This window comes from Hyperolius riggenbachi, chromosome 5, assembly GCF_040937935.1.
Source record: "Hyperolius riggenbachi isolate aHypRig1 chromosome 5, aHypRig1.pri, whole genome shotgun sequence".
Classification (NCBI taxonomy): Eukaryota; Metazoa; Chordata; class Amphibia; order Anura; family Hyperoliidae; genus Hyperolius; species Hyperolius riggenbachi.
This window is the reverse complement of record NC_090650.1, coordinates 189,276,064-189,301,016: the sequence shown is the minus strand read 5'-3', so window position 1 is coordinate 189,301,016 and position 24,953 is coordinate 189,276,064. Positions and strand designations below refer to the sequence as shown.

Here is a 24,953-nt window from a genome sequence, read left to right as displayed (position 1 = left end):
TCATGCACTGAACCCTGTTCTCCAAATCAAAATATGGTTGTTTGCCACTAAACAGCCGTAAGGTGGTAGAGTAACGCAGTTTTATTGTATCTCCTCAGATACATAATTTGGTAAAGGTTAATAAAAGGTGTAACAGTTTCCTCCTGCATTATATTTTCTAATGACTTGTGACTGCTGTAGTGGACACACAGATGGAGTACTGCAATTTAACCTTGTCTCTTTGCGAGTATTTCCTGAGTACTGTTTGACCTGTCTTTAGTGTGTGAAGTAGATATTACTCATATTCTAGTGGTGTAGCTAAGGAGCTATAGTCCTTGGTGCAAGTTTTACATTGGGCCCCCCAAGCATAAGCTCTATATACAAAACAATTGATATGGCGCACCAAAACCTGCCAACTACAACCACAGTGTCAGAGGTGCAAGAAGGGATTGGGGAACAGTTTGTTAATGATTACAGTTGTGTTCAAAATTATTCACATTTATTGAAATTGAGTGTTTTGGCCACTTTGACATTGATTTTGATCATTTCAGTCATCTTGTTTACACTTAAATCAAAGAGGCACTTGTAAGTCAGACAAATATAACATAACATTTATAATGAAATAACCACAAATGTCTTTTCTGTGCTCACATCATTATCAGTTTTATTCAACCCCCAAGTGACATTCATTCTTAGTACTTAGTACAACATCCTTTTACAGTTATAACTGCTTTTAAATGTGAAGCATAGCTTGACACAAGTGTCTTGCAGCGCTCTACGGGTATCTTAGCCCATATCTAAGCCTCCAGTTCAGTCACATTCTTAGGCTTGCGTGCTGCAACAGCTTTCTTTAAGTCCCACCAGAGGTTCTCAATTGGATTTAAGTCTGGTGACTGTGATGGCCACTCCAAAATGTTCCAGCCTTTAATCTGCAACCATGCTCTAGTGGACTTGGAGGTATGCTTGGGATCATTGTCCTGTTGAAAGGTCCAATGTCTCCCAAGCCTCAGGTTTGTGACGGACTGCATCACATTTTCATCCAATATCTCCTGGTACTAAAGAGAATTCATGGTACCTTGCACACGCTGAAGCTTCCCTGTACCTGCAAAAGCAAAACAACTCCAAAGCAAGATTGACCCCACCATGCTTCACAGTAGGCAAGGTGTTCTTTTCTTCATAGGCATTGTTCTTCCTCCTCCAAACATAGCATTGATCCATTGGCCCAAACAGTTCTAATTTTGTTTCATCAGTCCACAGAACACTATCCCAAAACTTTTGTGGTTTGGCATACTGCAGTCGGCTCTTCTTATTCTTTGGAGACAGCAAGGGGGTGCGCCTGGGAGTTCTGGCATGGAGGCCTTCATTAAGCAGTGTGCGCCTTATTGTCTGAGCTGAAACTTCAGTACCCGCATCTGACAAATCTTTTTTCAGTTTCTCAGCGGTCACATGGGGACTTTTCTCCACTTTGCACTTCAGGTAGTGTACAGCAGTCGAAGTCAGCATCTTCTTTCTGCCACGACCAGGTAGTGTTTCAACAGTGCCCTTTGCCTTGAATTTGCGAATGATGCTTCCTATGGTGTCTCTTGGCATGTTTAACATCTTTTCAATCTTCTTATAGCCATTGCCCTTCCTGTGAAGAGAAATCACCTCTTCTCTTGTCTTCCTGGACCATTCTCTTGACTTCACCATGTTTGTAAACACACCAGTAAATGTCTAGAAGGAGCTGAGTATCACAGTCATTTTAAATCTGCCTAATTGGTGCTTATTATGCTTGATTGCTGCTCGTTAACATCCACTGGTGTTTTCAATACCTGAGCGAAACAACACTTGAATGAACCTCTGTTCTTAAGAGTGGTAGTCTTTAAGGGGTTGAATAATTGTGTCAATGAAGAAATCACAAAAAAAACATTTAATACTGTATTACAAAAACAATTGATGTCATTTTAGTTGCATTTGGTTCTTTAAAAAGTCCTTGCAAGATTTTATTCTGAACACAATTACAAATGTACACTAAATTCCCTAAAACCCTTTACAGCATTGAGGGTTGAATAATTTTGAAAACAACTGTACTACCATTCAAAGCATCTATAGAAGTGATTATTACAAGCACAGGACCAATAAAGAACTAATACTGTGGTTGAGGGAGGGCCCCAGGGGCCCCGGTGCAGTTGAGACCTCTGCAAACCCTATTGCTACACCACTGTATTCTACTACAGGTAAAAATGTAAATGTAACGCCCAGCCTTGTAGTATGTGTACTACAAAATTATGATACGGCAAGTGTTTGAAAGATCTATACAAAAATTCTAACTGTGAAAAATAATAAAATAATTTTTAGCCAGGAGGTTTTTTACACTTAAACTGTCAATGAAATATATATAAATTTGAGATAGTATATATTTTTTCCATTAAAAAAATGTAGAACGCAAATGTAAAAAAACACATTGCTCCTACTATTTTGCACCTTTCTTGAGGAATTGCTTCAGCAGCATAAGTCATTAAAGTGAACCTAAACCAAACAGGACAAAAAGAGTTTTACTTACCTGGGACTTCTACCAGCACCATGTTGACGTCCTGTGCCTTTGCAATTGCTCACCATGCTCCGGTCCTCGCTAAGTTTCGTTTTCTCCCAACTGCCAGTCGATGGCCACTGCGCCTGCGCAGCCCTAGCCACCATGGTCATTCTGCACATGCGCAGTAGCCATACACACACACGTATGTATGCTTATGTACACGTACTGCGCATACGTAGGACAGCCACCGTGACAGCAGCACAATCTAGGATGTGCACGGCCAGGGCTGTGCAGGCGCAGTGGCCTTCAACTGGCCAGTTGGGGGAAAATGAAACTTAGCCGTGGCGGGAGACCGGAGCATCGGTGAGTGACTGCGTGGGCACAGGTCGTCGTCAGGGGGCTGGTAGAAGCCCCAGGTAAGTGAAACTCTTTTTTGTCCTGTTTAGTTTAGGTTCACCTTAAGGGCTTGGTGCAGAAAATCGTGTTAATATTGCCATGCAATATTAGGCATTGGCTGCATAGTGTACTGGTTAAGGGCACCGCCTTTGACATGCGTGACCAGGGTTCAAATCCTGGCCAGAGTCAGTACCTATTCAGTAAGGAGTTCAAGGCAAGACTCCCTTACACTGCAGGGTGGCCTCTGGAGCACCTCCCAGTGGCTGCAGCTCTTGAGCGCTTTGAGTCCAACAGGAGAAAAGCACTATACAAATGTTTGAATTATTATTATGCACAAACAGCATGCAGCAATATTACCCTTATTATTGGTACTGTGTATTGCGAGTTAGGCTATTAGTACTCGACTACCATACAATTGCCATAGCAACAGTTGCACTAGTCAAGTACCGTGGGCCACGCTAATCAAGCACCCTGGGTTGCGCTAATAGCGTATCGATGGTAAGGGTAGTATTGCAATATTACCTTGATTTCCTGCATCAACTCCTAAGTGCTTAGCATTGCATTTTAGGGCGCTAGATTTGAGATTCATCAAGGACAGTCTCTTTTCAATTTTTATGCGCTCCAAGTGTTTCCATTAGTGTCTTCTAAATGCTTTCATTTTTTCTGACAAGCATAAATAAACCAGTTAGCTTACTGTGTGACTGGGTTGTACTATATACTTTAAAGCACTTCCTAACATGTCAGCACTACACAAATGATGGAAATGATAAAAAATAAACTTAATTGGCATGCACAGGAGATTGTGCTCAACAATGATTGGTAGCCCCACCCAGTCAGGGTTTAAACCTATGGAAATGCCTGAACAGCAGTTAAAGCCTTTGTTTAACCAGCATCTGCTTCATCAGCCAGGGTGCATGGCATATGTGAGCTACTCTAGCAATAGGGAAGTGACAGCAGCAATGTTAATTGCATGATCATCCACCCAACTAGTTCTGACACTGAATTTGGCATTGATACTTAAAAGGCAACACATTCCAAAGCTTTAAAATGCAGTATCAAGTGATATTGTAATATTGACAAGAGTGGTGAAACCATAAGAATAAGGGTTGGAAAAGTATCTTTCATCGTTATATTCAGTTAATAACTGCTAAATGAAAACACAATATTATTTTGTTTCATCGGTTTCTTGAAGGGTTAAGGTTCATACACACCTTCCAACTATCTGTCCAACTGTCTGGCAAACTTGTCTGTTAAGCCCCATACAACTTTGTTGTGAAGCAAGTTGAAACAACTAAAACAAGTCTTTTGCTATTGTTCAAACAGCTGATAAGACTGATAAGACATAAATCCAACTGTTGGATTGACTTCTTATAAGTCTTATCAGCTTTTTGAACAATAGCAAAATACTTTTTTTTTGTTGTTTCAACTTGTTTCACAACAAAAGTTGTATGGGGCTTAACGGACAAGTTTGGTAGATAGTTGGACAGATAGTTGGTAGGTGTGTATGAACCTTTAATGGCTAATTGATAAAGTTAAATTATGCAAGCTTTCAGGGATCTAGTCCCCTTCGAGCATATTTCCAGATGTTAGCTGAAGTAAAACACTGATGCAGGTAAATAGTATAGTAATAGTAGTATAGTATAGTGTTTGTGCTGGTTACTATTTAACAGTTACTGTAGATGTCGGGTGATCAGTAGGCTCTAGCCAGTAAGCTCATGCAGGTATATCTGAAGTCCAGCAGGTTTCTGAAGATCATGAAATTAAGACAATCATGTTAAATAGGGTGTCATAAAAACCATTCCACCATGTAAACCTTCTGTTAATGTCTTGAACATTTGAACTACACTGAACTGCATTTGAACTACACTTGAACTACGCTGTTGGTAAATTCTTCTTTCCTTCATGTGTAGCCAGTGTCCTCACTCTGTCCGAGGGGTAAAAGGTTCCTTTGTCAAATCTCTTTTTTAAATGTGTACATACTGCGTATGTATATTATCTAAATCATCTGTAGTGTACAGTATAAAGATAGGGACACCAAGAGCCAAATATAGGGTAGTATGTACTGGTAATACGGGATGAAGTTGGTAGTGTAAATACAAACATGCTCACAAAACAGGGTTACCTCAAAGGCAACCACTGTAATAGCAGGTGGGGAGATTAGACCTGACCCCACTGAGGATTAAGTCGCTCTCTGTAGATCAGGAAAAAAGGGGATGACACCCCTCCACCAAGGGTGGACTTAGAACAATGTAACAGGGATACAGAGGCGCCAGAAGAATAAAAATGTAAAAGTTTAAAATTTGTGGAGGCAGTGGTGGACTTACCACCTCCAAACAGACACAAGATATGCCAACAAAGTTTAGCAGAACAAATTTATTTACATACTCCAGGGGAAAATGCTACGCTTTATGCAGGTTTGACCCTGCTTCATCAGGCAAATTGTAGGAGTAGGCAAAGTGCAGGTCTGTAACTGGGCCAAGTGTAGTGTTGGGCGAACATCTAGATGTTCGGGTTCGGGCCGAACAGGCCGAACATGGCCGCGATGTTCGGGTGTTCGACCCGAACTCCGAACATAATGGAAGTCAATGGGGACCCGAACTTTTGTGGTTTGTAAAGCCTCCTTACATGCTACATACCCCAAATTTACAGGGTATGTGCACCTTGGGAGTGGGTACAAGAGGAAAAAAAAATTTAGCAAAAAGAGCTTATAGTTTTTGAGAAAATCGATTTTAAAGTTTCAAAGGGAAAACTGTCTTTTAAATGCGGGAAATGTCTGTTTTCTTTGCACAGGTAACATGCTTTTTGTCGGCATGCAGTCATAAATGTAATACATATAAGAGGTTCCAGGAAAAGGGACCGGTAATGCTAACCCAGCAGCAGCACACGTGATGGAACAGGAGGAGGGTGGCGCAGGAGGAGAAGGCCACGCTTTGAGACACAACAACCCAGGCCTTGCATGAGGACAAGAAGCGTGCGGATAGCATGCTTTGTACCACCATGCAGTCATAAATGTAATAAAGATAAGTGGTTCAATAAACAGGGACCACGCGGCAACGCTAACCCAGCAGCAGCACACGTGATGGAACAGGAGGAGGCGCAGGAGGAGAAGGCCACGCTTTGTGAGACACAACAACCCAGGCCTTGCATGAGGACAAAAAGCGTGCGGATAGCATGCTTTGTACCGCCATGTAGTCATAAATGTAATAAAGATAAGAGGTTCAATAAACAGGGACCACGCGGCAACGCTAACCCAGCAGCAGCAGCAGCAGCAGCACACGTGATGGAACAGGAGGAGGCGCAGGAGGAGAAGGCCACGCTTTGTGAGACACAACAACCCAGGCCTTGCATGAGGACAAAAAGCGTGCGGATAGCATGCTTTGTACCGCCATGTAGTCATAAATGTAATAAAGATAAGAGGTTCCATAAACAGGGACCGGCAACGGTAACCCAGCAGCAGCAGCAGCAGCAGCAGCACACGTGATGGAACAGGAGGAGGCGCAGGAGGAGAAGGCCACGCTTTGTGAGACACAACAACCCAGGCCTTGCATGAGGACAAAAAGCGTGCGGATAGCATGCTTTGTACCGCCATGTAGTCATAAATGTAATAAAGATAAGAGGTTCCATAAACAGGGACCGGCAACGGTAACCCAGCAGCAGCAGCAGCAGCAGCAGCAGCAGCAGCACACGTGATGGAACAGGAGGAGGCGCAGGAGGAGAAGGCCACGCTTTGTGAGACACAACAACCCAGGCCTTGCATGAGGACAAAAAGCGTGCGGATATAGCAGCAATGCTTTTTGCCGCCATGCAGTCATAAATGTAATACAGATGAGAGGTTCAATAAACAGGGACCGGAAACGCTAAACCATCCCAGATGTTCATCGGTCATGTTACTTGGTTGGGGTCCAGGAGTGTTGCGTAGTCGTTTCCAATCCAGGATTGATTCATTTTAATTTGAGTCAGACGGTCTGCATTTTCTGTGGAGAGGCGGATACGCCGATCTGTGATGATGCCTCCGGCAGCACTGAAACAGCGTTCCGACATAACGCTGGCTGCCGGGCAAGCCAGCACCTCTATTGCGTACATTGCCAGTTCGTGCCAGGTGTCTAGCTTCATGCCCGGTTTCAGGTCCAGCGGTGCCAGCCACAAATCCGTCTGTTCCTTTATTCCCCTCCAAATTTCCTCCCCTGTGTGCTGCTTATCCCCAAGGCAGATCAGCTTCAGCAACGCTTGCTGACGCATGCCAACAGCTGTGCTGCACTGCTTCCACGATCCTACTGCTGCTGGTGCTGGGTTAGCATTTCCGGATGAGGTACAGCTTTGAGATGCGTTGGAGGAGAAGGAGTCAGAGAGGTAGGTGCTGCTGTTGTTATCCAGCTGTTTGCGGCGTGGGCAACACCCGCGCCGTAGCAGGTGAGGAATCGCTGCCAGGCTCCACAAGGTTCACCCAGTGCGCGGTAAGGGAGATGTATCGACCCTGGCCGAACGCACTCGTCCAGGTGTCAGTGGTGAGGTGAACCTTGCAGGCAACGGCATTCTTCAAGCTTCGGGTTATTTAGCTGACCACGTGCTCATGCAACTCAGGCACTGCAGAGCGCGCAAAGTGGTAGCGGCTGGGAACAACGTAACGTGGGATGGCCACTGACATCATGCCCTTGAAGCTGTTTGTCTCCACCACTCGATATGGCAGCATTTCGCAGGCCAGAAGCTTGGCTATGCTGGCTGGCTGTTACTGCCACGGCCCGGGGGTCATTTGCTGGCAATTTCCTCTTGTGCTCAAACATCTCAGAGACAGACAACTCAACCGTAGCGCTGCACACCGAAGGGCTGTTGGTTGTTGTGTTTGATGAACACTGGGAGACCTCAAGAGCACTAGTCCGGAAAGTGACAGTGTCAGCATCGTCTGATGTTTGTGAATGTTGTGAACCACGCAATGGCTGGGCTACTGCTGCTGCTGAGGCGGGTCTGGTGGTGAGTCTGGTGAACCCAAGGGAGGCAGTGTTGCTGGTGGTACCCTGTCCTGCCGCGTTTGCCCACAGAGTGGGATGTTTGGATAGAATGTGGCGGCTCATGCTGGTGGTGGAGAGGTTGTTAATACTTTTCCCCCTGCTCAGGCGGGTCTTGCACACCTTGCAAATCGCCATGGTAACATCCTCAGTGCAGTCTTCAAAGAAAGCCCAGACTTTAACTGGCTGAGGACTCGGACCTCGTGCGTGATGTGCTGGTGCTGCTTAACCCACTGCTGGACGCTTGAGAGGTCATCCAAGTAATTATCTGGTCCTGTTCTTTTGGATCTGTGAGGGTTGTTGTCCTGGACAACATGGGCAGTATTGAGTGGGTTTTCTTGGGTGCTCCCCTGTGGCCTGTACGTGAACCGTCAGGGGAAACACCTCTTCCCTTGCCCCTCCCTCTTTCACCGGATTTCTTCCTCATTTCACTTATCCTTAAAGTACACGCTGACTGGCAGCAGTACAGTGGCAGTACAGAAATGCTATACAGTGGTGGGTGAGCGGTGTACCACTATTGTCAGCAGTGACACAGAGCACAATGCTATACAGTGGCGGGTGAGCGGTGTACTACTGTTCCCAGCAGACACAGAGTGGAAGTAAACACAATGCTATATAGTGTGGCTGAGCCGTGTACACAGAGTGGCATTAAACACAATGCTATATAGTCTGCTATATAGTCACCCCGAACAGGGTGATGTTCTGCAGAACCCGAACAGTGGCAAACACTGTTCGCCCAACACTACTGGGAGGGAACGCAGATTTTAGTACCTAAACACACGATACAACATGTTTTCCGGGGTCGGACTCTGAGGCACATACAGATGGTCCCGATCATCATCCTCATCATACAACTCTTCTCCTGAGTCTGACCCACCCACCACCTCTGCCACCCCAACATCCCCAGACACAGACCCCTCATCGTCCTCAACATTAACTTGGGATGCTGGCCTGAGCCAGACCTCCTCCTCCACATCAGGCCCCATCATCTCCTCAATGGCAGCCCTCATTAATCGCTCTGGCGACGGACTGATGGACACAACGTTCTCCTCCGGGGAGGGCTGCTGCTGACCACTGGCTGCTGGGGTGGATGTTATAGCTTGCGTGGGGCGTTGGCTGTTGCTGTTGTTGGGAGTGCTGCTCACAGCGGAGGTCTCTGGGGAACTCATGTTGAGCTCATATAGTGGTTGACGGTGAGTGGAGTATTACTGATCCCAGCAATATACACACTGACTGGCAGAGTACGCAATGCTATATAGTGTGGCTGAGCGGTGTACACAGAGTGGCAGTAAACACAATGCTATATAGTCTGGCTGAGCGAGCGGTGTACTACTGTTCCCAGCAGAATCAGAGTGGCAGTAAACAATGGTATATAGTCTGGCTGAGCGGTGTACACAGAGTGTCAGTAAACAATGGTATATAGTCTGGCTGAGCGAGCGGTGTACTACTGTTCCCAGCAGAATCAGAGTGGCAGTAAACAATGGTATATAGTCTGGCTGAGCGGTGTACACAGAGTGTCAGTAAACAATGGTATATAGTCTGGCTGAGCGGTGTACACACAATGCTATATAGTCTGCTATATAGTGTCAGTAAACAATGGTATATAGTCTGGCTGAGCGAGCGGTGTACTACTGTTCCCAGCAGAATCAGAGTGGCAGTAAACAATGGTATATAGTCTGGCTGAGCGGTGTACACAGAGTGTCAGTAAACAATGGTATATAGTCTGGCTGAGCGAGCGGTGTACTACTGTTCCCAGCAGAATCAGAGTGGCAGTAAACAATGGTATATAGTCTGGCTGAGCGGTGTACACAGAGTGTCAGTAAACAATGGTATATAGTCTGGCTGAGCGGTGTACACACAATGCTATATAGTCTGCTATATAGTGTCAGTAAACAATGGTATATAGTCTGGCTGAGCGAGCGGTGTACTACTGTTCCCAGCAGAATCAGAGTGGCAGTAAACAATGGTATATAGTCTGGCTGAGCGGTGTACACAGAGTTTCAGTAAACAATGGTATATAGTCTGGCTGAGCGGTGTACACAGAGTGTCAGTAAACAATGGTATATAGTCTGGCTGAGCGGTGTACACAGAGTGGCAGTAAACACAATGCTATATAGTCTGGCTGAGCGAGCGGTGTACTACTGTTCCCAGCAGAATCAGAGTGGCAGTAAACAATGGTATATAGTCTGGCTGAGCGGTGTACACAGAGTGTCAGTAAACAATGGTATATAGTCTGGCTGAGCGGTGTACACAGAGTGTCAGTAAACAATGGTATATAGTCTGGCTGAGCGGTGTACACAGAGTGGCAGTAAACACAATGCTATATACTCTGGCTGAGCGAGCGGTGTACTACTGTTCCCAGCAGACACAGAACAGTGAACAGAATGCTATATAGTGTGGCTGAGCGAGCGGTGTACCACTATTCCCAGCAGACACAGAACAGTGAACAGAATGCTATATAGTGTGGCTGAGCGGGCGGTGTACCACTATTCCCAGCAGACACAGAACAGTGAACAGAATGCTATATAGTGTGGATGAGCGAGCGGTGTACCACTATTCCCAGCAGACACAGAACAGTAAACAGAATGCTATATAGTGTGGCTGAGCGAGCGGTGTACCACTATTCCCAGCAGACACAGAACAGTGAACAGAATGCTATATAGTGTGGCTGAGCGAGCGGTGTACCACTATTCCCAGCAGACACAGAACAGTGCACAGAATGCTATATAGTGTGGCTGAGCGAGCGGTGTACCACTATTCCCAGCAGACACAGAACAGTAAACAGAATGCTATATAGTGTGGCTGAGCGAGCGGTGTACCACTATTCCCAGCAGACACAGAACAGTAAACAGAATGCTATATAGTGTGGCTGAGCGAGCGGTGTACCACTATTCCAAGCAGACACAGAACAGTGAACAGAATGCTATATAGTGTGGCTGAGCGAGCGGTGTACCACTATTCCCAGCAGACACAGAGTGGCAGTAAACAGAATGCTATATAGTGTGGCTGAGCGAGGTACACAGAGTGGCAGTAAACAGAATGCTATATAGTGTGGCTGAGCAAGCGGTGTACTACTATTCCCAGCAGACACAGAGTGGCAGTAAACAGAATGCTATATAGTGTGGCTGAGCGAGGTACACAGAGTGGCAGTAAACAGAATGCTATATAGTGTGGCTGAGCAAGCGGTGTACTACTGTTCCCAGCAGTGACACAATGACAGGGGGGACCCTGGCTAGCGTGGCTGGAGCGCGAACTACCCTGCCTGCCTACCCAAAGCTAAACCCACAGACAAATGGCGGAGATATGACGTGGTTCGGGTATTTATTTACCCGAACCACGTGACCGTTCGGCCAATCAGAGCGCGTTCGGGTCCGAACCACGTGACCCGTTCGGCCAATCACAGCGCTAGCCGAACGTTCGGGGAACGTTCGGCCATGCGCTCTTAGTTCGGCCATATGGCCGAACGGTTTGGCCGAGCACCGTCAGGTGTTCGGCCGAACTCGAACATCACCCGAACAGGGTGATGTTCTGCAGAACCCGAACAGTGGCGAACACTGTTCGCCCAACACTAGCCAAGTGCCTCTGCTCAGAGTTGTAGTGTATAGTATGTTTTCCTACAATATACAAACCAATGTTTTCAGTATTCTTGGAATGTAGATGCCCCAACATTGAACTCTCACAATCCATGTATTTATTGCTGTATATATAAATTTGTTATTTGCTTACAAAAATCATGTTTTTTGTTTGTTTTGGAAAAGTGTACATCCTTAAAATAATTTACTTATTAGTGCTAATACTGCCATGAGAAAATGAAATTACTTTCTCTTTTCAGTTCTAAAGCTTTGTGCAATAGGCCATAATTAAAAAAAATCTGGCACTTAATATTAGGTAACTACAACTTCCAAAAGACTACAACATGAGATATCATGTATTTAATGAAGATTAAGGGCTGTTTCACACCAAAAAGTACTAAGGATTTCGGAGTGATTTTATAGTGATTTGGTGTGAAATCACTTATTGGATTTCATTGTCCAAGAGCATTTCAAAACACTGGAAACGCTGGCAATCAGAAAAGCTCTTTAAAAGCGCTCTTGGTATAAAACAGCCAATCTCAGAGGTTTTGTTGCTGCCCATTAATCTGGAAAGGGTTATAAGGCACGGAAAGAAAGCTTATTCACAAGTGTAAAACATTGCATACAGTCCTAGCAAAGTCACTCAAAGGTCAGACCGAGCAATGCTCAGAGGAATTGGTAAAAACAATGTCAGTAAAATTAGGCAAACACTTAAAAATCATGACAGCTTCCATCCAGAGGAAAGCCCAGCAGAGGCTCTACTTCCTCCGCCAACTGAAGAAGTTTGGTATGACCCAGAAGTTTCTGATAAGATTCTACACTGCCACAATCAAATCTGTCCTCTGTTCTTCCATCGTAGTCTGGAATGTTGGCTTCTCTGTCAGCGACAGACGCAAACTACAGAGGGTCATCAGATTAGCAGAATGGATCATCGGGAAAAAACACCACCACCTCTGGACCTCCTCTACAACTCCAGACTATGCTCCAGAGCAGTGAAGATCCCCAATGATCCCTCTCACCCAGGTCACCCGCTTTTTCAGTCAGCAACCTTCGGGCCGGAGGTATCGGTCTATTTCCACCAGGTTCTCAAGGCATAGGAACAGATTTTTCCCCTCAGCTGTCAACTCTCTGAACTCTGCTCACACACTCCCCCCTTCCTCAGCATCCCTCCCCCTCCCCCCCCCCCCACCCTTCCCGGCTGTTTCTTCTCTTTCTATACTGTAACTGGCAAATCATATTTGCACTGTTGCTCGTTGTATATAGTTGAGGTCAATTTGTGTATTATTACTGTGTTTTTGTGAAGATATGCAACCCTGCTATCTCGGGATGTGAAATGTTGTCTCTAATGTATTGTGTGTCCTATCCTATGCTTACAGGACCTCTGTCGTGAAAATATTAAAATTTAAAATACATGTAAACATATACAAATAAGAAGTATGTTTCTTCCAGAGTAAAATGAGCCATAAATTACTTTTCTCCTATGTTGCTGTCACTTACAGTAAGTAGTAGAAATCTGACATTACCGACAGATTTTGGAATAGCCAATCTCTTCATGGGGGATGCTCAGGGTTTTCTTTATTTTTAAAGAGGTACTCCAGTGAAAATAATGTAATAAAAAAAAGTGCTTCATTTTTACAATAATTATGTATAAATGATTTAGTCAGTGTTTGCCCATTGCAAAATCTTTTAAATCCCTGATTTACATTCTGACATTTATTACATGGTGACATTTTTACTGTGGGCAGGTGATGTAGCTGCTGCATGCTTTTTTTGGCAGTTGGAAACAGCTGTAAACAGCTATTTCCCACAATGCAGCAAAATTCACAGACAGGAAACTGCCAAGAGTATGTACTCAGAATTTCTTTGTGGGAGGGGTTTCAGCACAATATCAGCCATACAGCGCCCCCTGATGGTCTGTTTGTGAAAAGGAATAGATTTCTCATGTAAAAAGGGGTATCAGCTACTGATTGGGATAAAGTTAAATTCTTGGTCGGAGTTTCTCTTTAAAAGCACTTAGTGAATGGCAGTTGGTCGGTCCAACTACCAAAAAAGTGTACAGTGAATAGGGTGGCTGGCCAGCATCTTTGTATAAATCTGTAACGATTGTGGAACTTTCTCTGTGATCAGCGCACAACGCGTGCGCTGACACGGCGGAAATCCTCCACAAGCGTATATTTGCAGGCACCCAGCAAAAGGTGCTACGCACCTGTAGAGGGAAATTCCTGTCGGCAGATGGCGCTGGGGAGTGCAGAGGAACCAATCCTCTGTACCTCCACAAGTGCCAGACAGGAATTGTACGAAGCGCAGAACGCAATCGCAAGAGAGGCGATTGCGAATGAGATTGAGCAAAGGGATAGGTTGTATGTGTGTGCGCCAATCCAGTCGCCACCCCGCGACCGCGCACACACAACAGCAGATATGAAATAGGAACACGATCGCGAGAGGTGCGATCGCCAGACGTGACACAAGGCAGATCAGAATAGAATACGAGGGTAGCAAAGGCACAGCAAATAATACAATAAGGAGATACGGAAAATAACAAACGCTAGCTAACCGCGAACACCGCACTCATTCGCAACAGTGCACGCGGTTATGCGCGATCTCCACGTGATAAGCACAATAGAGACAAGCACGCCTAACTAACCATTAACAGACAAACATGAAACAGAGAACGCGAGCGCTTGCTTAACGGTTACCTCACCGAGCCTCGAGCAAGCGTAGCGGACAAGACAGACACACGAAAACAGGGACAAATGAGAGATAGGATCCACAGCACTACCGAAAAGTGGCTAGCGTGATCCAGGTACAGAGTAGCAGAACAGAAGGATCCCCAGCGCTAGCGAAAAGTAGCTAGCGCGATCCCAGAAGACAAAACAGAAGGATCCCCAGCGCTAGCGAAAAGTAGCTAGCGCGATCCCAGGAGACAGAACAGAAGAGATAGCTGGTAGCAACCGCTGCACCAGCTATACTCCAAGAACAGAGATCAGAACCATTTCCTGTCGACCACCTTTGGGACCGGACAATGGCAACAGGCAAGACAAGACAGAACAGGCAATACAGATAATACAACCTGACTGGGCTAGAAGGGGAGCCTAAAGCAACCCCCAGGAATTAACTATACTAGATAGCAATGGCTGACACTCCAGCAGTGTCCATCAGGAACAGACCATGGAAAGGAAATGACCAGCCAAGCCTTCTGGGAAACATAAAGCTCTTATAGTGCCAGTCATCAAAGAAGGCAGGTAGGGGATTTGCATAACGAATGTATGCAAATTCCCCAGCAAGAGAACAGACCAGAAACTTGCAATGGAAAGACAGGTCTCTGTTCCAAAGACCTGCAGCCCACAGACTAGAGGAATGGACAAACAGCTGTCTGCCTGTGCAGCCAGCTGAGCGGATCATCACAAAATCTTTTTCAGGGAATGTCTTTATAAATAATAAAGGCCATGCTGAGAATCCCCCATCAAGAGAACGACTAACCCAAAACCTGTCGGTAGTGTCAGATTTCTACTACCTGCTGTAAGTGACAGCAACATAGGAGAAAAGTAATATATGGCTCATTTTACTCTGGAAGAAATGTACTTCTTATTTGTATGTGTTTTAATTTTAAGATTTTGCGATAGTTCCTCTTTAAAAGAGTCATCAGGCAATCTATCCTACCCCCGGATCTACTTACCTGGGGCTTCCTCCAGCCCCTTGCAGCTGACATGTCCCACGCCGCAGCTCCGATCTAAGCTGGCAGCCCATAGTCCCTGCTGGTGCAGAGACCGTTCTCGAGGTCATCCTCTGCACGAGTGCCGCTGTCAATCAACTCCACTTTGTCCGAACTGTGCTGCAAAGGTGCAGTAGTTCTGCGCATGCACAGTACAGTCCGGACAACGTGGACTTGATTCACAGTGGCGCTCACTCAGGCGCAGTAGAGGACGGCCTGGCAAGACACCATCGGGGACCCTGGGCCGGCGGCTGAGAGCGGAGCTGCAGCATGAAACATGTCAGCTGCAAGGGGCTGGAGGAAGCCCCAGGTAAGTAGATCGGGGGGTAGGATAGATTGCCTGATGACTCCTTTAAGTAGAGTGACCAGACGTCCCGGATTGCCCAGGACGCGTCCCGGATTCGGGGTCCGCTGTCCCAGGCTGCATGAGGTCCCGGGAAACGTCCCGCTTTCAGCAGCGGGACGTCCCGGCCTCGGGACTCTGGCCACTCTATCCTCATGAACTGGCAGCGGCGTCTATAGACGCCGTGCCAGTTCATTGCCCGCGGCCCGCTCCAGCCTCCTTCTTCCGGTGTCTGTTCCGACACCGGCAGGCGAGCAGGGCTACGGCAAGATGGCTGCCGGAGCCCTGTACTGGAGACTATTTGTGTCTCCAGTACAGGGCTTCGGGCACCATCTTGCCGTAGCCCTGTCAGCTTGGGAGACGAGCAGGAGGAAGGTGGTCCCGGGAGCAGCACGCCAGAGGCCGGAGACTTCTGCCAGGTGAGTAAATGCTTTCTTTTCCAGGTGAAATTTGCTCCCATTACGTTTCTTTTCTGGTGAAATGTTTGCCCGCATTGTTTTTTTTCTGGTGAAATGTTTGCCCGCATTGCGTTTACTTTCTAGTGAAATGTTTGCCCGCATTGCGTTTCTTTTCTGGTGAAATGTTTGCCCGCATTGCGTTTCTTTTCTGGTGAAATGTTTGCCCGCATTGCGTTTCTTTTCTGGTGAAATGTTTGCCCGCATTGCGTTTCTTTTCTGGTGAAATGTTTGCCCGCATTGCATTTCTTTTCTGGTGAAATGTTTGCCCGCATTGCATTAATTTTCTGGTGAAAGGTTTGCCCGCATTGCGTTTATTTTGTACTGACATGTTGCCCGCATTGCGTTTATTTTGTACTGACATGTTTGCCCGCATTGCGTTTATTTTGTACTGACATGTTGCCCGAATTGCGTTTTTTTTATACTGACATGTTGCCCGAATTGCGTTTATTTTGTGCTGACATGTTGTTGCCCATTGCGTTTATTTTCTGGTTTCCGGGGTAACTGTTACTGCATTTATTTAATGGTCATAGATGGCTATGTTTGCTGCTTTGTGGTTACAGTATACTATTAGCATCACACAGTTTCTGCACACCCATGACGCAAAGTCTCGTTTGTCCACATCATGGCGTAAACACTGCTTTCTTATGCCTTGCTGTTACATCATTACGTTAGCTCCGGCCATACAATGTCATGGCCACGCCCATTTTTCGCTGCACGCCTCGCAGCCCCCCCCCCCGGTCTTCATCAATGTGCGCTCCTCAGTCCACCCCACTTTTCGTCGCGGCGCGCTGTGCGCGCTGCCCCCCCCCCCCCTCCCCGGGACCCCTCTCCCTGTCCCAGGTTGGACCCAGAAAAATCTGGTCACTCTACTTTAAGTCATGTTTGTACCAAGCCCAAATCTGGGCACGACCCAGTCGTGCTTGGCAAAATAAAATGATTCTGATTCTGAAGTATTCCCAGAACAATGCTTCTTGACTCTAAAAGGAACATGGCATAGCTTAGGTTTGCAAAATTACATCTAACAAACCACAAGATTTCTAGAACAATGTCCTTTGCACATTGCTTGCACAGCACCACGTTTGACAGAAACCAAACACAGCAATCTTAAATAAGTAAGGACACGTGATCTGTTGTGTGTTGGCTTACACCTAAGGTCAAATTTAAATAATTTTAAAACTGGTCAAGGGTCATATTTTTTTTATTATGTCCTGATATGAAAAACTTTTTCTCAAGACTAAAATAAAAGAGGGGATTTCAAAAATTTAAATAAGGGTTTTGTTCATAAATTTGTTCTTAATATTTATGGTATAAATGACGATAGGTGTGGTGGGTCTTTTACTCAAATGTTTGGTACTAAAAAGTCACTCTTTTTTATCTCTTAAATGTAGATGGGTGGAAGGTGAAAGGTTTTATACTTCGTTAGAGTTTGTCAAATATGATTCTTGTGGCCGACCTCGACCTCTTTTCATGAACTAGTGCATTTGTTGTTGGCATGCACGAGTACAGTCCCCATATGCCCAGTAGGGCGTAGCCACTCATGCACAGCTTTTTCCTCCACGCACAAGTAGAACCCTACTCATGCATGCCCAGTACAAACGCGCATATGCACAGATATGCACATAGCCAAAAGAAAAAGATGGTCCTGGCCGGCTGCAGTATTAGGCTCGAGTAGGATCTGAGAAGCCTCTGGGCCATCCAGAGACTTCCCACTACTTAGGTAATTATCTAACTTTAAACCTTTTCTTCCTCACAGGTTTGTTTTAAATAGCATGCACATTTTCGTAGGGGCAGAATGTAGGTTGATAACCTTTTATTTATTTACATATAAATGGAACTCAAGGTCTACAAATTATTTGTGTGTCTGGACAGACATGGGTGTGTGCTTCAAATAAGTATATTTCATGGTGGAGTAAGTACATGTCTTTCCTTGACACCTACGCCTTGACACACACAAAGTGGATCCTAAAATGACACACACAAAGCACCGAGAAAAGTGAAGTTATCATATTTCTATGCTAATGTATTAGTATTACTGTGTATTTTTTTTTTACTGAAATTTAATATAATTACTTTAGATCTGTTGCAGAAGCAACTGAGGTGGATCTCAATATGAGAGTTGGACTGCATACAGGACGTGTTCTTTGTGGTGTCCTTGGGCTTCGTAAATGGCAATACGATGTTTGGTCAAATGATGTTACATTAGCCAATGTAATGGAAGCTGGTGGATTACCTGGGTATGTTCATCACATTTATGTTTGTTTTACAAGTACGCAATGTTTCAACAATGCAGTGCAATTATTATAAGAAGCCGTAACCCATGCAGTAGCATGCAATAAAATGGTGCACAGTACAGTATACTTGATGCTTGCTTCCCTTGTATAGTTGCTATAAAGCAGAAGGCAACATCTTTGTTTTCTTTACCTTACTTTAACCATTGTAACATTGTTTTGCCTGCTGTTTAAACTTTGAACTTAAAAAAAGATGTGAAGGAGTCAACTGCCCAATTTGCAGAAGAGAATTTGCAGTCAAAAGGACCAATATCAAGAATATTGAAAAATATTAAACACATGTGTATGCCTACATATACAATGTACATTTGTCCCAGAGTAGAATGCACTATAAATTTACCTTTTTCCTAAGTTGCTGACACTTACAGTAGGTAGTCCATCTCCTCATAGGGGATTATCAGGGTTCTCTTTATTTTAAAAAGCACTAAGTGATTGGCAGTTGCTCAGTCCAAATAACAGAATAGTGTGCAAGTGATTAGGGAGGCTGGTTGGCACCTGTGTATAGATACTTTGCAGGGAGTGCTTTTGTTAAGAATAAAGGAAATACTGAGAATCCTCCATTAGAAAATGGACTTATCCGAAACCTGTCAGATTTGCCTTCTGTAAGTGACAGCAACGTAGGAGAAAAGTAATGTACAATGTATTTTACTCTTAGAGAAATGTACTTCTTATATGTATACATGTATTTTAAATGTTTTTTTTTTTACAGGTAACTTTTTATTGTTTAAAAGAAAAAAAAAAACCAGTACAAGTAAAACAACAGTACAAGATATACATAATTCAATTTTTTTTATAGATACTGGACCTAATAGTGTTAGTGTACATATACTTGTGTACATATACCTAAAGTCCAAAACCTGTTGCTTCTGACAGATTTCTACTAACTACTGTAAGTGACAACAACATAGGAGAAAAGTAATGTATTGCTCATTTTTCTCTGGAAAAAAATGTTCTTCTTATTTGGCTATGTTTGCACATATTTTAAATATAACATTTTTTTGCCATAGTGCCCCTTTAAGTGTGTATAACTTAAATTGATGAGGCACAGAGCAATGTGCAAAATTGCATTCGGTTTTACAACATTTTTCTAAGATACAGCTATATCACACTAGTATGTGCACATAAATTGTTTTGCTGCCAGTAAACTGATAGAGGAAACTTGCAGACTGCAGTGAAGTCTGTTTGAGTAATGTGCTTTGCTTTAAAGGTGTACCCTCTGCTTCTACAGGGTAAAATTGACTTTCCAAACTCATTAGTTTTATATATATATATATATATGTTGAAGTGCTGATAAAATCTGCAAAAACTGAGTATACAGTAGGTGTACTCATTGTTTGTGATCCCAATAGGATTCTGAGATGAATTAATATTAATTACATTTCCATTCCTGTCAGTAACTTATTTGACTTTCTTGTCAAATTCCTTTTGGTTTAACTGGTAAAAATCCTGGTTTAACTACTTACTGCACCAGGTGCAGTATAATCACGCCCTGGGAAACTTCATTTGAAGTCCCAGGGCCACGAAAATTCAATGGGAGTGGGCGGCCACCGTCCGCCCCCACGTACTCACCCGGCCATTTCTTCTCCTTCTATGCTGTGACTGTCAAATCACATTTGCACTGTTGCTCATTGCACATAATTATTGATAATTAATATTATTACATAATTAAGTTATTGGCGAAAGAAAGGGAGAAGCGCTGACAGGTGAAAATTGCTCTGGTCCTTAAGGGGAAAAACCCCTCAGTGGTCAAGTAGTTAAAGGACCTCTGTCACGAAAATCGTAAAATTTAAAATATATGTAAACATATACTATTAAGAAATACGTTTCTGCCAGAGAAAAATGAGCCATAGATTACTTTATTCCTATGTTGCTGTCACTTACAGTAGGTAGTAGAAATCTGACAGAACCAACAGGTTTTGGACTAGCCCACCTCCTCATGGGGGGTTCACAGGGATTTCCTCATTTTCAAAATGCACTTAGTAAATGGCATTTGCTCCGTCCAACTGCCAAAAAAGTGTGCAGCGAACATATTTGCATAAATCTTTTTCAGGGAGTGTCTTTATAAAGAATAAAGGTCATGCTGAGAATCCCCTATGGAGAGATGGACTAGCCCAAAATCTGTCGGTAATGTCAGATTTCTACTACTTATTGTAAATGCCAGCAACATAGGAGAGAAGTAGTTTATGGCTCATTTTACTCTTATTTGTATGTGTTTCAACTTTTACGATTTTCGCGACAGTTCCTCTTTATCTGGAGGAACTAAGTCCTGTGTCCATATGGGGCTTTACAGAGGTTTTCAGACAGTTGTGACCTTTAACACTTTGGAAATGCCAGAATCTCATAGTGGGGCAGTTATTACCACAGCAAAATGCTTGTGTGCTGCTGCTACTACCCTGGACATGTCATTTAAAACAGAGGTATGACAGACCACTCCATCTAGTTAATAACTAGAATGGGAGGGACTCAAGAGGCAAGGAAAACAATACAGAAAAATGTAAAAGGACCTGCTCTCAATCTCACATAAAGCCTGCACATGCAAACACCTACAGTATACAGTACATGTCAGTTCTACATATTCACAGTCATGTGGGCAAATGCTAGACCTACTATCAGCTTTATCTTGTGCCCTTTTTACTGTGCACCTTTATTAAATGTACACCATAAAATGAAGTGCGGAGGGTGCTGCAAGCCATGGGGGGGGGGGGGGGGGGGTTGCATTTGAGAGCAGAGATGGGCTTTGATTTCACGAAGATCACCTAAAATGATTAAAAATAACATAGCTATTATTAAAGACAGACAGACAGGTTGAGGTATTGCTATTTCTATTCGATTTACCTTTTAAATCTCATGTGATATACTATAGTAAGGTTTTATGAAAGGCTTGTAAATTAGCAGGTGTATGAGTGAAGTCCCATACACATCCAGTTATTAAAATAAATCAGTAGTGACAAAAGTAACGTACTCATCTAAAGGAGAGCAAAGGCTCTGGTTTCTTAAGAGCCTTCCTGATGCTCTCACTGTGTCCAGGTTCTAGTGCTGTCCCCCGTTCGAATCTGCCACCTCTGGGAGCCCTTAGAAGCACTTGCATCCCCAAGTGCTTCTGAAGATGGGCTGTTCTGTACTGCATGTAACACCTGTGTTTGGAAGCACTCATAAATGCAAGTACTCCAGAGGATCCCCGTAGGCATTTTCAACCAGTTGATTTAATATGTGCAACATGGGTGACAGCGCTGGAACAAGGGGATCAAGCAAGAGCAGGGAAAGCTCTATAGGATCCAGAGTTTAGTATGAGGCTTTTTTTCTTGGCTTTAGTATTACTTTAAAAAACATTTTAACAAATTGAGTCTGTTCTAAGTTTATCAAAGAAAATTTCTAGTAATCATTAGGTCAGTTTAAACAGGAAGTGTAATGAGGTTTTTGAAAAGAACCACTCGAATCCTCTCTCCCACCAAGGTGTAGAAAAGTAGGTAGCAGAAGACTTGTAGGAAGGGAATATGCACACTTCAGAAGGTAAACATCTAAAATGTATTTGGCAACAACAGGATAGGAAAAGATGGCAGACATGTTTTGGACCACATGCCCTTAGTCATAGCCCAACGTTACTGACAAACATTAACATATTTTAGCCATTAATGAGCAAGGTTTGTAGACCTGCCTATAAAGAGTGTGTCCAGCTGCTTAAATGTTTGTCAGAAACATTGGGCTATGACTAAGGAAATGTGGTCTAAAACATGTTAGCATCTTTAACTATACTGTTGTTGCCTAATAAACTTTAGATGTTCCCCTTCCAAAGTGTGCAGATTCCATTTCTAATACATTTCTAAGAAATTATACTATATACTTCCAAATCCACCTTTTCCCATGAGGAGGCCGAGATTTTCCTGTCCGAGATTTCCCTTCCCCGTCTCTCCCCGGACCAGGTTCAGCTACTTGATGCCCCCATTAGTCTGGATGAACTCGAATTATCCATCAATTCACTACCCAATAAAAAAGCCCCTGGACTGGATGGTATTTCCAGTGAAGTCCTAAAAAAATTCTCCGATATTGTCTCATCTCCTCCAAATCTTCCAATTTGCATTCGAGCAGGGCTCCGTCCCCGTATCCATGCGTACTGCTCTCATAGTCCTGATTCCCAAACCTGGAAAAGACTTATCAATATGTGACTCTTATCGTCCAATCTCTTTACTTCCAACAGATGTCAAGATTCTTGCTAAAATACTTGCCACAAGACTAAGCAAGGTTATACTATCCCTCATACATAACCTTCATGCCTGGTAAGAAAACTTCACTTAATATTAGAACATTGTTTGCCAATCTTCAAGCTAACCACTACAATAGAGGCAGCAGAGTGGTAATTTCCCTTGATGCCGCCAAGGCATTTGATGCCGTAGAATGGCCCTTTTTACTCGCAACACTTTCCAGGTTTGGGTTCGGAGACAACTTTATTAGATGGGTGCAAATTCTTTATAACGACCTTATGGCACAAGTATGCACCAACTCTAACATTTCAGACCCTTTCCCAATAGGCAGGGGTACCAGGCAAGGCTGCCCCCTCTCCCCCTTACTATATGCACTTTCAGCTGAACCACTCGCCTGTAAAATTCATGCAGACTCACGGATTATAGGCCTTAAAATAGGCACTATTGAGGAAAAAAAAGCAGCCAATATGCTGACGACACCATCCTGTACCTTGCAGACCCCCATGTCTCCCTTACTACCGCCTTTGATCTAATTACGGAAATGGGTGTATATTCAGGCTTGTCAATAAATTGGAGTAAATCCGCGATCCTTCCCCTATACGGTTTGAAAATCTCGGCCTCCTCGTTACCATGTCCCCTTCAAGTGGTTACCTCCTTTAAATACTTAGGGGTGACGGTTCTGGCCTCTCCAGCTAGCTACTATGAAGACAATGTAGCCCACCTACTTCCGCTCACCCAAAACAAACTGATCTCCTGGACAAAACTGCCACTTTCTGTCATGGGCCGCATAAATTTGATTAAAATGGTCCTCATGCCCAAAATTCTTACATTTTGCATAATTCACCTGTTTATATCCCAGCACTCTTCTTTAATAAGCTCGGATCCCTCATATTGTCTATTGTATGGAATAAATCTGGGGCCAAACTTAGACATGCAATATTACAATGCCCCACTTCATTAGGCGGAGTGGCCCTGCCATCTCCCCTCCTATATTATATCGTCTCGCAGCTAGAACATTTAGCACATTGGTTTGTAACAAACGCCTTGCAACCTCCAGACTTACTGGGATTCTCCTCTACCGAGAGCACCAATAACCTCCCATTTGCTCTATTAAAAGGCACCCTTACTACCCAGACCCAATCCAACACCATCTTAACTCAGGCCTTTAAAATATGGCAGACGGCTAATAGACTAATGTCTAATAATACCAGTTGCCTGAATCGCCTGCTGATCCTGTGGGAGGGAGGTGGGAGGAGGGAGGAGGGAGGTGGGAGGTGGGAGGAGGAAGGAGGGAGGTGGGAGGTGGGAGGAGGGAGGAGGGAGGTGGGAGGAGGGAGGAGGGAGGAGGGAGGAGGGAGGTGGGAGGAGGGAGGAGGGAGGAGGGAGATTAAAATCTTCCTAGCAGAGTGTGTAGCAGCTGTCCCATAACTAATTAGTGTAGATAGGCAAATGGTATAAAGGACCTTGCTTGGAGGGGGGGGGGGGGGGGGTCCTCCAGCAGAGATGTGTATTTCACTCAATTAGGTGTGGCTCCAGGTATTAGAGCTTTTGAAACATGTTTTCTATCATTTTTCCAGCTGATAGAAACTTTTAAACTTTGAAAGTTCGCCTCCCCATTGAAGTCTATTGCGGTTCGCGAACTTTTTCGCGAACCGAACCTTTTGCGAAAGTTCGCGAACAGGGTTCGCGAACTTAAAATCGGAGGTTCGGCCCAACTCTAACTGCTAATTGGTCTGTTTTTCCTTTTTTCTTTTTATATATGAAAACCTACCCTCCCTAGTCCGTTACCCCTCTTTCCTCTTACCCCAAACCTCTCTTCACACTAATTGGTGTTTAAACTCCTCCTCCTCTACCTATACTCCTCTTCTTCCGGGCGGCACATCCATGCCACGGAACCTTATAATCATTACTCATGGGTATGTTTTACATCAGCTCTTTTTATTACAATTTACACTATGTTTGTTATATTCTATCCTTTACGGATTTTTGATATACATTTTGTTATGTACTCTTTATCTTAACGTATCTTTATACATTTGTATATTTTGTACTGATCTTTTATATTCAATAAACCTTTTGGTCACTAATACATTTTGGATATTCACCTTATGGAGTGTGTAGATTCTCTTCCTACCTCCCTAACAGTTAGAGACATAAACTGAACAATGCAGTGTGTAAACTGCTATGGGAAATGTATTAGTGCTTTATGAACTCACTATAATACTATGCTTGTGAAAAAACCCATTGCTACGCTTCTGTCTTATTACTGTCTAATTACTCCATAACAGAGATGGGCAATAAGATAAAAATAATATCAGCTTGCAGATTTCAGCAGATTTCATGCAAACCATATGCAGATTGAAACTGGACCAATCATATTCAGCATTTACATAAAATGTGCATGCTGGTCAAAAGTATATGCATCTTATTGACCATTTCTGCTCTATAACATGCTTGGTCTGATGACATGCAAATATGAGTGTGTTACTCA

The 24,953-nt window shown here is 44.1% G+C and overlaps 1 protein-coding gene across 4 annotated transcripts in view; it reads left to right on the top strand.

Moving 5' to 3' along the window:
• ADCY1 (adenylate cyclase 1) overlaps window positions 1–24,953 on the top strand; it is a 643,071-nt gene that overhangs the window by 377,460 nt on the left and 240,658 nt on the right. For all 4 annotated transcript variants that reach the window (XM_068236507.1, XM_068236509.1, XM_068236508.1 and 1 more), the window contains one exon: window positions 18,051–18,209. In XM_068236507.1, coding sequence (XP_068092608.1) covers window positions 18,051–18,209 — 159 coding nt within the window. The remainder of the gene's footprint in view (window positions 1–18,050; window positions 18,210–24,953) is intronic.